The 13,159-nt window shown below is 40.2% G+C and overlaps 1 protein-coding gene across 1 annotated transcript in view; it reads left to right on the top strand.

The window, feature by feature from the left end:
* The window catches only part of mdga2a (MAM domain containing glycosylphosphatidylinositol anchor 2a), a 59,160-nt gene extending 53,621 nt beyond the window's left edge, over positions 1 to 5,539 (top strand). The window contains exons 14-17 of the mRNA XM_034195119.1: positions 845 to 1,012; positions 1,159 to 1,289; positions 1,829 to 1,928; positions 2,548 to 5,539. Of these exons, the coding sequence (XP_034051010.1) occupies positions 845 to 1,012; positions 1,159 to 1,289; positions 1,829 to 1,928; positions 2,548 to 2,636 (488 nt within the window). The 3' untranslated portion in view covers positions 2,637 to 5,539. The remainder of the gene's footprint in view (positions 1 to 844; positions 1,013 to 1,158; positions 1,290 to 1,828; positions 1,929 to 2,547) is intronic.
* The last annotated feature ends 7,620 nt before the right edge of the window (positions 5,540 to 13,159 follow it).

Here is a 13,159-nt window from a genome sequence, read left to right as displayed (position 1 = left end):
AAATCATTTTAAATCCACTTCAGCAGCAGAAACATGCGTGCGTGTGTTCGCCACGGTCGCGTACAATTTAATTTGTTTTTATTTGTTTGAGACGACGGGGGATTTACTGTTGTTTTTTTGCTCCGCTGTTATTTTGCTCGATCCATCCCATTTCCACTTGACAGCACTGATGCCTTATGGGTAATTCCACAAAGATTAGTGTAAGAGCAAGGCAGCATTAGGGGTTTGATTCTCTGCACAACTCAGAATCTAATATGTAATATTTTAAAGAATTTTTCTGAAACGTTACGCACTGCACGACATCTATATTTAGCATAATAGCTGATTGGTTCAGGCTGACATTTAGAGGAAAGACATTGAATGAAGATGTACGACACAAGACGCACAAAGTTTGTAAGCTACACAGACGGGGACACAGCTTCAATGATGTCCATAAATATTTGGACACTGGTCTGTCATTCATATATATATATATATATATATATATATATATATATATATATATAATCTTCAACCGCTTATCCCGGATCGGGTCGCGGGCTGTCAAACATAATGGACTTAAAATCAAATCATAAACATGAGCTCATCGTTCAGATTGACAGCTTTATTGTGACGGTGAATAATGCTGATGAATTAAGGCGGAGATATTTGATGTCTTGTTTGATCTTAACTCCAGTGTGACATCATACACGGACAAAACTCCAAATCTTCATTGTCCAAATATTTATGATCCTGGAGTCTCACCAGTGTCAGTGTGCATATTGGTTACTGATCTGTTAAATTACTGCGTCACACATTCAAGATTCTCGCCTTCACTGTTCACCTGACCTCTGACTCCCATCAGGTTTCTACATGTACATCGAGACGTCCAGACCGAGGCTGGAAGGTGACAAGGCCCGCCTCCTCTCACCCACCTTCAACATGGGCTCCAAGAGCTCCTCCTCCATGAGCGCAACTGCCAACCCCGCCTACTGCTTTGCCTTCTACTATCACATGTACGGGAAACACATCGGTAAGACCAGAAGTGTGACCCCTGTCAAAGGGGCGTGTTCTACAGAATATTTACACAAACATCTTAAAACGCCAAATGATTCCATTGTACTCTGTTTCTGTGTCGGTACATTCACAACCCCGACCTCGCTGCTCTCTATCCTGTAGGAGCGCTCAACGTGTTCCTGCGTCAGAAGGGCCAAACTGCAATCGAAACATCCATGTGGAGTCTGTCCGGTAACCAAGGAGACCGCTGGCACCAAGCCAAGGTCAACATCCACCCAACCACAGCCTTCCAGGTACAGGCCACACCCACTTTACTGAAGCCTTCTAGATATAGACCACACCCACTTTACTGAAGCCTTCCAGGTACAGGTCACACCCACTTTACTAAAGTCTCCCAGGTATAGGCACACAGACTTTACTGAAGCCTTCCAGGTATAGGCCACACCCACTTTACTGAAGCCTTCCCGGTATAGGCCACACCCACTTTACTGAAGCCTTCTCGGTATAGACCACACCCACTTTACTGAAGCCTTCCAGGTATAGACCACACCCACTTTACTGAAGCCTTCCAGGTACAGCCGACACCCACTTTACTGAAACCTTCCAAGTAGAGCCCACACCGACTTTTCTGAAGCCTTCTCGGTATAGACCACACCCACTTTACTGAAGCCTTCTAGGTACAGGCCACACCCACTTTACTGAAGACTTCCAGGTACAGACCACGCTCAGTTTACAGAGGTCTTCTGGGTACAGGCCACGCCCACTTGACAGAAGTCTTCCGGGTGCAGAAGGTCTTTTGAACCTTGATGCTGATGTTGTCTCTCCTGGTCAGATGGTGATAGAGGGAGTCCGGGGGCCTGGGATCGAAGGAGATATCGCCGTTGATGATGTCACTATCGAGGAAGGGGAATGTAAAGACCCTCCCCCCAACAGTGAGTTCACTTCCTGCTCTGTTATCGCCAAAGTCACTTTATTTCACACCATAAATGAAGAGAAACATACAGTTTGAAAGCCAGGTGTATTATTGTGAAAATGTTGGAAATAAATTATTAATAATCACACGTTCACATGTTGTTGTTCTGTAAACATGGGAACTACCTCTCTGACTGTTAGAACCAAATGGAACCAAACTGTGACTTCATGTCTTCAGCTTTGTGTTTAAGATGTCGCTGATGGACTTGATTAAATTTGCCGCTGGTGACTGTTTTATGGGCGTGTCCTCGCAGTTCTTATTACGTCAACGTGGAAAATAAAAGTTGTTTAATTTTATTTCTCACCGTTAAGATGATGTTTATGTGAAATCTTAAAGAGCAACAAGCAATTAAAAACTTCACACTAACATAAGAAATGTGGTGCACAAATTAGCATATAAATGACAGGAAGCTGTTTTTGGGTGTGTGGCTAAACCTCTGATTGGGTGTATGGTGTCACATGATTTTCAGAATATTTACACATTTTCAAAGGAAGTAAAAACAAACAAATGCAACACTTTTGTATTTTATTTATTTATTTATTTACTTGCTAATGATGTTTTTGCTCTCTGACCCACAGATCTGAGGTCACTTGCCCCGCCCTCTTTGCCCCATATATGGCAGCTGTGCGTCACCCTGAGCTTTGCTCTTATTGGACGACAGAGGTGACCCTCATTTTCTGTGTGGCACCTTTGAGTCCAGTGTTTTTCCACTCTCATTCCCCCAACCAGCCCCGCCTCATTTAACCCCGCCTCCACAACTACCAAAGAGGACATTAGATCAACAGATGGCTAAAGCAAAAGGTCAAGAGGTCATGTAAAAGCTGTCAGTGAGTAGACAGTTAAGGAGAATGAACCGATGTCTTTGCTGCCTGCGTCCATGACACAGAAAAGCTATTAGCTAGCACGCTGCCGTGACTTTTTTGGTTGTTCCTGTTTGTTCAGAGCCGCCATGGCGGATCAGATCCACATATTGATTTGACTAAAGTTTTACATTAAATATGCAGAAGCAGAGTGGACGGAGGGAGGGGTTGTACCAGAACTCTTCTCACGTCACGCTAAAGGACTAACCGTGGTGCTACTGTGTTGCCCTTTAGCGAACAAGCTAGGTACCATTTAATCCAAGAATCAGGTGTGTTTGAAATTAGCGCTAGTATGAGATTCAAACCTGGAAACCACAAAATGTGCTCAAAGCTTCATGATTATAAACAGCTGTAGCAAATTTTGGTTAGAAAAAAAAATCTCTCAAATGTTAACAATGACTAAAACTAAAACATCTTTTTGCTACATTTTTGTTCATGAACTTGTTTCAGTAATATTGTTGATCTCTGAGGTAACATGAAGAACAAATGTCAGGAAAAAGGCATGTGGCTAGCATACTAGTTAGCCATGCTAACAACCCTGTTTTTAGAAACATCATGCTCTGTTCATGTATAAACTGTTATAAACAAAACAACTGTGTTTAATGTCATGTAACAGGTAAGGTAACCATAAACATAGATACAGCTAGCTTACGAGTTGGCTAGTTTGTCTATATAGCATGCTAATCAGTCTCATTGAATCATTAACTATGCAAATTGGTCTAATCTGTGTTTATGAGAAAATAGGAGGCTGCTCATCAGTGACTTTACTAAATAATTTAACATTCCAGTTGTGACATTAAATATTTGTAATAATTAGCTTCACGCTGACAACACGCACTCTGCAGCAGGACCCGCGAGATCTCGTCACATTGCCAACTTTTCAAGACACAACTTAAATCTATTAAGTCCTTTCTCATTAGTGTAATCATAGTTTCCAACTTATTTGGTTTCTGACCCCTTAAAATCCAAACCCACTTCGGACTCACGTGTGACAGGTGGAATATTTTATCGTTATGGTCCACTTTTTTAAATTGCTGAAAAGATTAAATTATGCAGCAAGTTACAAAAAGTAAATCGATTCTCTACAAAAATACATATAGTTTATGTTACCACTGATTTCCTGTCCTGTTGGTGGTCCACACACCCCAGATTGGAAACAAGTCGAAAGACTGAAAACAAAAGAAGCATCAACATTAAAAATTATTTCAATGGATTTACAAATACATTCAGAAAAACTTTGACCTTTTGCTTTCAGCTCAGTTCTGAAAATGACGCGCTGAATGGATGCTTTGGTCACTTAAAGGTGCATTATGTGGTTTTCTGTGACATCTAGTGGTGAGGAGTCAAACTGCAATGCACCCAACAACCAAATCTCAGGGTTTGTTGGATTGAAATCTGAAACCTCACTCCTGGATGTCACTGAAAACCACACAACGCACCTTTTATTAAAAAAAAAAAAAATCTTTGAAAAATAATCCACCCCTTTAACACCCTCCGTCTTAATGCCGTCCCACCTCACGACCATCTTCCCGTTACTCCCTGTCATCCATAGATCAACAGTACTGTAGCCACCAGCTGCACGCTCAGACAGCAGTCGTTTTGGTTTTGGCAGAAGGTAACTTTTTCCAGCTGGCAGACCAACACAGCAGCTTTTTTTAAAAAAAGATTTTTTTGGTCTTATTTTGCCATCTGTCTGTCTGCGGCAGACTGATGACGAGGATTCGTTCTCTGCCATGACATCAAGTGCCTTCAGACTCAAACAGGAAACGATCGCTGGGTCGACAGCTGTCCTCGTGGGAACGAACTGCTGCCCAATAAACAGCGAGAGACACGAAGCAAAGTGTTGGACGCTCCTCAGTGTAAAATAACTTAGTTTGGATCATGCAGAGATTCAGATTCTTACAAATGTTTTTAAAGCGGGAGTTGAGCAAATGTTTATTTTCCTGTAAAAAAAAAAACAAAAAAACCATCTAGTTTTCTTCGAGAGGAAATGCTGCTACTGAGGGAAGGACTTTTATTTTGACAGGATTTTGTCTGATGACTGTAAGGAAGCTGTGGACAGCAAAACTGACTGTGCGAGAATAAAAAGCAATCACCCACGTGGTAACACCCTTCGGAGACTTCAAAATAAAAGACTTTGAGAAGGAGAAACTTCCTTTCGGACGATGTTCGGCCTGGAAGCCAGTCGACCACAGCCAGTGGGTGTCAGAACTATTTTAATATTTGATGTTTTCAGGCGGTGTCACAACTCGAGACAGTCATTTACATTAATGAAAATAAATGCGCTGCAGCTTTTGAAAAAGCAGGAACAAAATGATTTATTAAAAAGATCTTATATTGTTCTGATGTTGTTAAAAAAATAATAATAATGAAGGCACCTGTCTTTATTTTTTTCATTTGTTCTGTTTGGAATTTGATTGAATTTTTCTCAGAACTGAAACAGTCAGAGGTTTATTTATTCTGATTTTTTTTTTTTTACCCACTTGACTAAAAATTTCAAGATTTGGTTTTCATGTAGCTTGGTGACGACATTCCTCCTTGTCTGAACTTCAACATTTAATTTTGAGACACTTTTTTTTAACACTCCAAAATGTGCTCTCTTTCGCTCTCTCTGTCTTCTCTGGGGGGGGGGGCCTTAGAGCTCACTGGCCAATCACAGCCGAGATCACATTACAACAGCTGAGCCCAGGAACAGTGGGCAAAGTCATTGAAAAAAGAAAAAAATATATTATTTAGACACAATTTTTATGACTAAAACTCTTTAATGTTGTGACTGACAGCGTTTGTGCATTGGTCAGGATGTCCACTCACCCTATGTGCTCCACCCCTTTTTGTAGATCCACTCCCCCAAATTAAAAACTTCATTGGTTTCTGTTTTAGATTAAACACAAGTTTTCAAAAGTTTTGTGAAACAGATTTTTAAAACATTATCACACAATGAATATTTTCTAATTTTTTTGACTCCACCTCTTTATGTGGAGTCACCTTACAATATGACATCACACCTTTCAGACAAGGTCCAACATTTTCAATACTTTTTGCTCCAATTCTTTTGTGAGTAAAACCACATCTGAAAGTGTTGTGGCTCTGCCCCTATCTGCATTTGAACATAAATTAAATCTTTTCCTGACTAGGTTTAATGTCGTTACTAAGTTTAAAGGAGACTTCCTGTTTTAATCTGTTTTAAATTGAAACAGAGTTCAGATTTCATACTTGTGAAAAGATGTTTTAAAAGAAAGTATGGCAGAAACCGTTCAGTCACCTGCTGAAAATGCCTGATGACATCACAAAGCGGCCTCTGAACCACATGATGATGCTTTTGTCCCTTTCTGTCGTTTAGTCGGCACCCTGTATGAACTTCTGTAACTTGAGCGGTACCTCGGCTCTGGGTTCATGGTGGTCGTGGAGAAGCTTTTGAGTTTCTTTCTCGTCTGTAAACCCCGCCTCCACAGGATGAGAGCTCTGCCTGCGCAGCGACACAGCTGACGGGTGCCGTCCACCTCATACCTGTCCAACCTCTCCCAGCGTGTTTCAAGAGTGTGCACGTCACACGTCAGCTTGGCTTCATAAGGACGCTCAGGTGATGTCCATGCAGGTGGACAGCATCTGGGACACATCCTGATGTCTTCTGCAGTGACCCTTTGACCTGAACGTGCAGGACGAGTGGTAGTCCGCTGGGCTCAGCAGACCATCAGGACATCATCAACATAACTGAACCGAGACGTCGCAAGTTGTCACACTTGATGTGTGGCGGGTTAGCTTCTAGAAGTGTGATGTCACCCCGGAATGAGTCGATGGTAGGAGTTGCTACATGGTCAGGTAGAACGTGGAAACATCTGAGGAATTTCTTGTACGCTCCAGAAGTGAGACTTCGTCAGAGGGAGAACTTCCATACCTGTAGTCAATTTTGACCTAATCAGTACCACTTAAGAGAACTAAACAACACTTACAGTCCCGCCTCAGTGTACCATGGCCTACACAAAAGTATGGTGGCCATCCAGGGGGTCAGTGAAGAAGACAACATTAAAATAAATGTTCCAATCATTTTGAAAACTATACCACATTATTTTGTCTGACCATAAAGATTCCAAAAAAAGATATAGGTTGGACTATCTGACCGAATGTTCTGGAGTTACTCTGTAAAAACAGCAAAAATGGTGACAAAGGTCAATTTAAGTTTGTACAGGGGTCAAAAGTTAAAGTTGCTCCAATTTTGATAAAAACTGACACAAATTATTGGTTGAGCTAATAGGATTAGTAAATGTAATGGTTTGACTGAACTGAATGTCTCCAATGTAAAGGTCATACAAGGTCAACGTCTATTAGATTCTATGACCTATGACATGTTACCCTGTAACTTGAAACTAAGCAGGACAAGTGGTCCAAGCAGGTCGTGGGACACTGAGGCTGGAGTGTAAGTGTCACTTAGTCCCCTTAAGTGGTACCAAAACCCTGCTTGGCCCATGGACCAATAAACATAAATACATAGACACAGTGCTATGTCCTGTAGGAGGCAGTAGAGAGTTTGAACGGTTTGTTTTTGTGTCTCTCCGAGGGACAGATGCAGGTGTCAACATTCACCACCACCTCCTACAGGACAGTTTCTCCTTCCCTTTGTGATGTCATCAGACACAGTTTTCAGCACATGGGTGAACATGGAGGCTTTTTCTGTTAGGTTTTGTAGAACAGAAATGTGATTTTAAAAAAGAAGATTTACGTCAGTGTTTCATTTTTATGAGAAAATAAGTCCTTGAAATACTTTGGATAAAACTGACCACATTTCTTACTGGATAAAAATGACCTCATTGGGGATTTTTGATGACTTTAATTTTTGATGCTCTTTACAGAATCATGCATGAGTTCCCTCATTAGTTTTGTTTTTCGTTGTGTTTTTCACTGCAGCACTGAGTCACTCTGACATCATAAAGAGTTTTGAGATTAACTCTTTATATGCACACACGTTATGGATTTTTTATTTTTTAAACCAGCTGTACTTAAACGTATGCACCACCCACAGTCTCCAACTGAGGCTACAGAACTTTTGACTTTAATGTAATACTCGTGCACAGTGCCCGAATAGAACACTTTCATGCTTCATGAACTGAAACCGCCACCTCCCCAAATCATGAGGTTCATGTAGCCACGCCCACAGAGTGGGTGCACATGACCACGTGCACGTGCAGTGAAAATCTAGCCCAAACGTGCACGTTAAATTGAGTGTGACGGAATGTCGCTGTGACGTCTGCAGTGAAAAACGCCGCGAACACTCGAGGGTTTGGGTTTGTGGTGCAGGAGGTGAAATCACACCGTGGAGGAGGGAAGAAAAATATTTTTCTAACTTATTCTCTGCAATATATTCTCAGTTCAGCTGGACTGAGTGACGGTGTAACGGTACACTGCATTCTACTTATTGTTATTCTCCTTATTAATAAATATCCAAAGTCACGTTTTTGTCTGGTTCATGTCTGTGAGACTTATCCTTTTTTATTATTATTTAACACAATGCAAATATGGATGACTGATTTGATTCCCAGTCATGTCCTTGACAGACACATCATCTGCGTATTGTCTCTGTCCATCCAGCTGGAAACTGGTGTCTCGTCCAGGGGAAGTCACCAAATCTGAGGGAAAGGCACCAGTGGTCCTTATAATCCATGGGCCAAGCAGGTTTACGGTGCCACTGAAGGTGACCAAACGACACTTAGAATCCAGCCTAAGTGTATCATAGCCTACACAAAAGTGTATGATAACCATCCCAGGGTGGTAACTGTAGCCAGATAGGGGTCAATGAAGAACTACACAGAGGTCAAAATGTAAAACTCCTCCAGTTACGTTGAAAACTATGTCGCATTATTTGTCTGATCATAATTCCAAAAAGGTATAGTTTGGATTATCTGTGGCAGAATGTTTTGGAGTTATGGGGTAAAACCAGCAAAAATGGTGACAAAGGTCATGTTTCAGTTTGTACAGGGGTCAAAAGAAAGTTGCTCCAATTTCAGTAAGAAATTATGCAAAGGGAGGTGACGGTCTAGTGGTTAAACCATTGGACTTTGGACTAGAGGAGCCTCGGTTCAAATCGTAGCCTGTCTGGTGTCCCATCGAGATGAGGTGCGTCGCGCTACTGCACATGCATACATCACTCTACCCCCGACTTGAAGACGTCACCCATCGAGATGAGGTGCCTCGCGCAACTGCACATGGGGAGATGATGTAACTCGCTCGACGTGCAACTGCGCATGTGCATTTTTTTTTCCCGTCAAAGTTTTTTTAATTTATTAAATTGTATTCAGTGTATTTATAGCCTAGTAAGTAAAACATTTCCTGTATTTTACGTTAGGAGCATAAATGTATGTATATTTTGCCTGTCGAAATAAGCTAACTCCAGGTTAAAAATACTTAGTGTTTTATAGTGAGTATAGTTTATACATTACTACATTCGGATGAACAATTTATACATTTACTTGCCCATCAAAATAAGCGAACTTCAAGTAATTTTTTCATTGCACACATGCAGTTACGTGAGGAACCTCATCTCGACACTTATCTGTCGAGCGGAGGTGCCATGCACCTCATCTTGACAGCGCACCTCATCTCGACAGAACACCGGAAAATCACTAAGCAAGGTCCTTAATCCCCTAGTTGCTCCCGGTGTGTAGTGGGCGCCTTGCATGGTGGCAGCCTGACATCAGGGTGAATGTGAGGCATTGATGTGTAAAGTGCTTTGAGCATCTGATGCAGATGGAAAAGTGCTATATAAATGCAATCCATTTTCCATTTCACAGAAATCTCTAAAATCAGCTGCATTATTTGTAATTTAATGAAAATATCTGAAGCTCTGTCTGTCAAATAATAAAGACAAGTTCTTAATCCTTCAGTTTTATCTAACATAAAAAAAAATCCTTGCAGTATCTTAAGGCAGTTTGGCACAAAACAGCATTTATTCCACACAAACATTCTACTATTCATATTCTGATAGAAAATATTCACTCACAAGATTTAACAGAAATATTTCTTTGAATATCACAGTTCAGTTATTCAGAGTTAAAGAAGAAAAGTCAGAAAAACTATAACACTGTATACACCATAAGAGTTAAAGGAGACAAAAACAGTTCAGTTTAACAATTCTCAGAAAACAGTAACAAGTTTCAACAAACAAGCAACAAGACAGACAAGCAAAACCCGATAGAATGTAATATATGTACAAGAACAAGTGAATATTCTGAGTCAAAGGTAATAAGAGCCATTTTTTATGTTTGTGCAATCTGCAGTAACAATCAGGACTTTTTGTAATTTGTTGTTTTGTTTTGGGGTTTTTTTTTGGGGGGGGGGGGGGGGGACAGTTTGATCCATATACAAACAAACAAGCAGCTGTTTGATTGTTTGAAATGTTTCAAAAGGGTTATTTCAGCATCATTAACCTGATAGTATTTGTTTTTGGTTGTTTTTTTTTAACTGTTAGAATCGTGTTTCATCTGTGACTTCACCTGGATCCAGACCCAATTTCTGGATGAATTTTATTTAGTTTTAAATATATAGTGTCTGCATTCCAATCGGCTGTGAAGCTATGACTGGAGACACAAACTTTAAAGAAAAAAGAAGCTGTAATCCTCTCCAATGAAACGTACAATAACTCAATCAGTCGTCATGGCTGTGTTGGTGGCTTCCCTCACTAGTCTCCACACTCAGTGTGTGAGGACGGCCTGCTCCAGTTACATTTACAGTACTGTTTGGATTCCGTATTTATTGATCAGCTGGCTGTGAAAGTGATTTTTATTTATCTTTTTATTAATTATGCAATCCAATGTTTTCATATTTAATCAAACATCAAAATTCAAGGTTAAAGAACAAATTCTAACTTACTGTAAAAAAAAAAAGTTGATTGATAAAATGGGAGTGTTATATTTATTTTAAATGAGTGCTGTATGAATTGACTAAGTGAAACAGATCCAGATGGTTTTCACTGATTGTTCTTGTTTATTTATAGTTATGTTTTGGTTTTAGACAAAAGGTTTAACTGTGGGAACGTTCCCGTCCCGTCCTCATCCACAGTTTGAACTACAACCACATTTTCATAAATACACTTTGACTTTTGCATGTCATGACACGATAAATTGGAAGAGGGTGCTGCAGCACGCAAATAGTTCCACCTGCTGCCTGACAAACGTGCATTAAATCATCTGGTTCTGCAGCTAAAGATGAACATTTTGCCCTGCTGGTGGTGCCACTTGAACGCAACACATTCTGCAGTCCTGTTTAATACTGCTGAGAAACATTACATGAACTCGCTGATCTGCATGCAGTCTGGGTCCATGCAAACAGTCTGGAAAAATCTGCAAACTTTCTTTAAAGAAAAACTCAGCAACTGTGGCTAATTTAAATTTTTTTAATGCATACCATGAAGACAAAAAAAGCTCTCATGCATGAGAGCTTTTTTGTCTTCATGTTCAGCAGCTTATGTGCTCTCTCTCACACACTTGTCGCTAAGGGATGTGCAAAGTGACTTCCTGTTTTTAATGCATATCAGAAAACGTGTTCAGGATTTGTTCCTTCTGTTGTGACATGCACATTTCACCGTCTGTTTGCACAACTTCTGAAACTAAACGAGTTAAAACTCGGGTGGTTTTGAGATGAACTTAAATTAACTCTGCAGTCTAGACACGAAGTGAAGAGTTGTTGGTTTGAAAGATGCTCCGGGTTTGTTTGAATGTAACTTGCTGCTCAAACAGGCAAAATATTACCATAGTTTTAGTTTTGACATATTTTGTTAGCATCATAGGTTGGAGGACCACAGGGTTAACAAACAGAAATAAAAAATACCCTGACAAAATTATGAGGTCTGACAGAAACCTGCACAACTTAAATGCTGAGATTTACATGAAGGGTCTTTAGCAAGGAATTGTCAAGTCCTACACTGGCCCTGAGGCCTGCCGGATTCTGTCGCAGTAGGAGGCGGAGGAGAGTCTCTGACTCCCTCCAGTCCATCACGGGTTACTTCTCCAGTCGGTACCCAGTTAACCCCTTAATGCCCGAATTTATATAGCTGTATATAAAAAAATGTTTTGTGTGTGTTTTTGCCTTTAAGTAGATGGTAAATAATGTTGAGATTATTAATTTCACTTTTGCACAAAAACTAGATAGTAATATTGGGTATTCTGGTAATGACTTTATGTTATAATAATAATGATGGTATGTTGCAAATTTGCGACAACGGGCATACAGGTCAGTTTGGTAAGTTGCATATTTGAGTCAGATTGTAGCATATATGCGACGATGGGCGTTAAGGGGTTAAAGTTGGGTGGACTGGGGCAGGTGTAGTGTATAAACTTGGCAGGGAAGCTTCCAGATGGGGGCGCTCCAACTCTACGGTACACCTCTAATGACTGACTGAACATCAGGGTTTCATGATGATCTGTCACAGGTTGGAGTCTTTTTTTTTTTTTTTTTTTTTTTTTTTTTTTTAAACTTGAAGCCAGAAATGACAGATTCCAGACCTGATTCAGACTTTGGACTCACAAAATGGTGACTTCTTGATACCTACGCAAGTTTCTGGTTGTGAATTTTTAGCTATTCATTTATGATTCATGCCACACCAATTTTCACAGACCGCTGATTGACGAAAGTTTGTAAATTTGAGTGATATGGTGAAATCTGGTGTTGGTGGAAGGATGCTTTCTTACGATTGCTCCTCTGGTCTTTCAAGTCATACAGCCCCAATTCCAATGAAGTTTGGACATTGTGTGAAATGTAAATAAAAACAGAATACAATGAGTTGCAAATCCTCTTCAACATATATTCAATTGAATACAACACAAAGACAAGATATTTAATGTTCAAACTGATAAACTTTGTTTTTGTGCAAATATTTGCTCATTTTGAAATGGATGCCTTCAACACGTTTCAAAAAAAATTGGGACAGGGGCAACAAAAGACTGGGAAAGTTGATGAATGCTCAAAGAACACCTGTTTGGAACATTCCACAGGTGAACAGCTTAATTGGTAACAGGTGAGTGTCAAGATTGGGTATAAAAGGAGCATCCCCAAAAGAGTCAGCCATTCACAAGCAAAGATGGGGTGAGGATCACCACTTTGTGAATAAATGCATGGGAAAAAAAAAAATAGTCCAACAGTTTAAGAACAATGTTTCTCAACATTCAATTGCAACTGAATCATCTACAGTCCATAATATAAGAAGATTCAGAGGATCTGGAGAACTTTCTACACATAAGCAGCAAGGCTGAAAACCAGCACTGAAAGTCGATGTAACACAGTGGTAAACATACCACTGTCCCAGCTTTTTTGAAACATGTTGCAGGCATCCATTTTAAAATGA

This window comes from Thalassophryne amazonica, chromosome 19 (assembly GCF_902500255.1).
Source record: "Thalassophryne amazonica chromosome 19, fThaAma1.1, whole genome shotgun sequence".
NCBI lineage: Eukaryota > Metazoa > Chordata > Actinopteri > Batrachoidiformes > Batrachoididae > Thalassophryne > Thalassophryne amazonica.
This window is presented reverse-complemented; position numbering and strand designations above follow the sequence as displayed.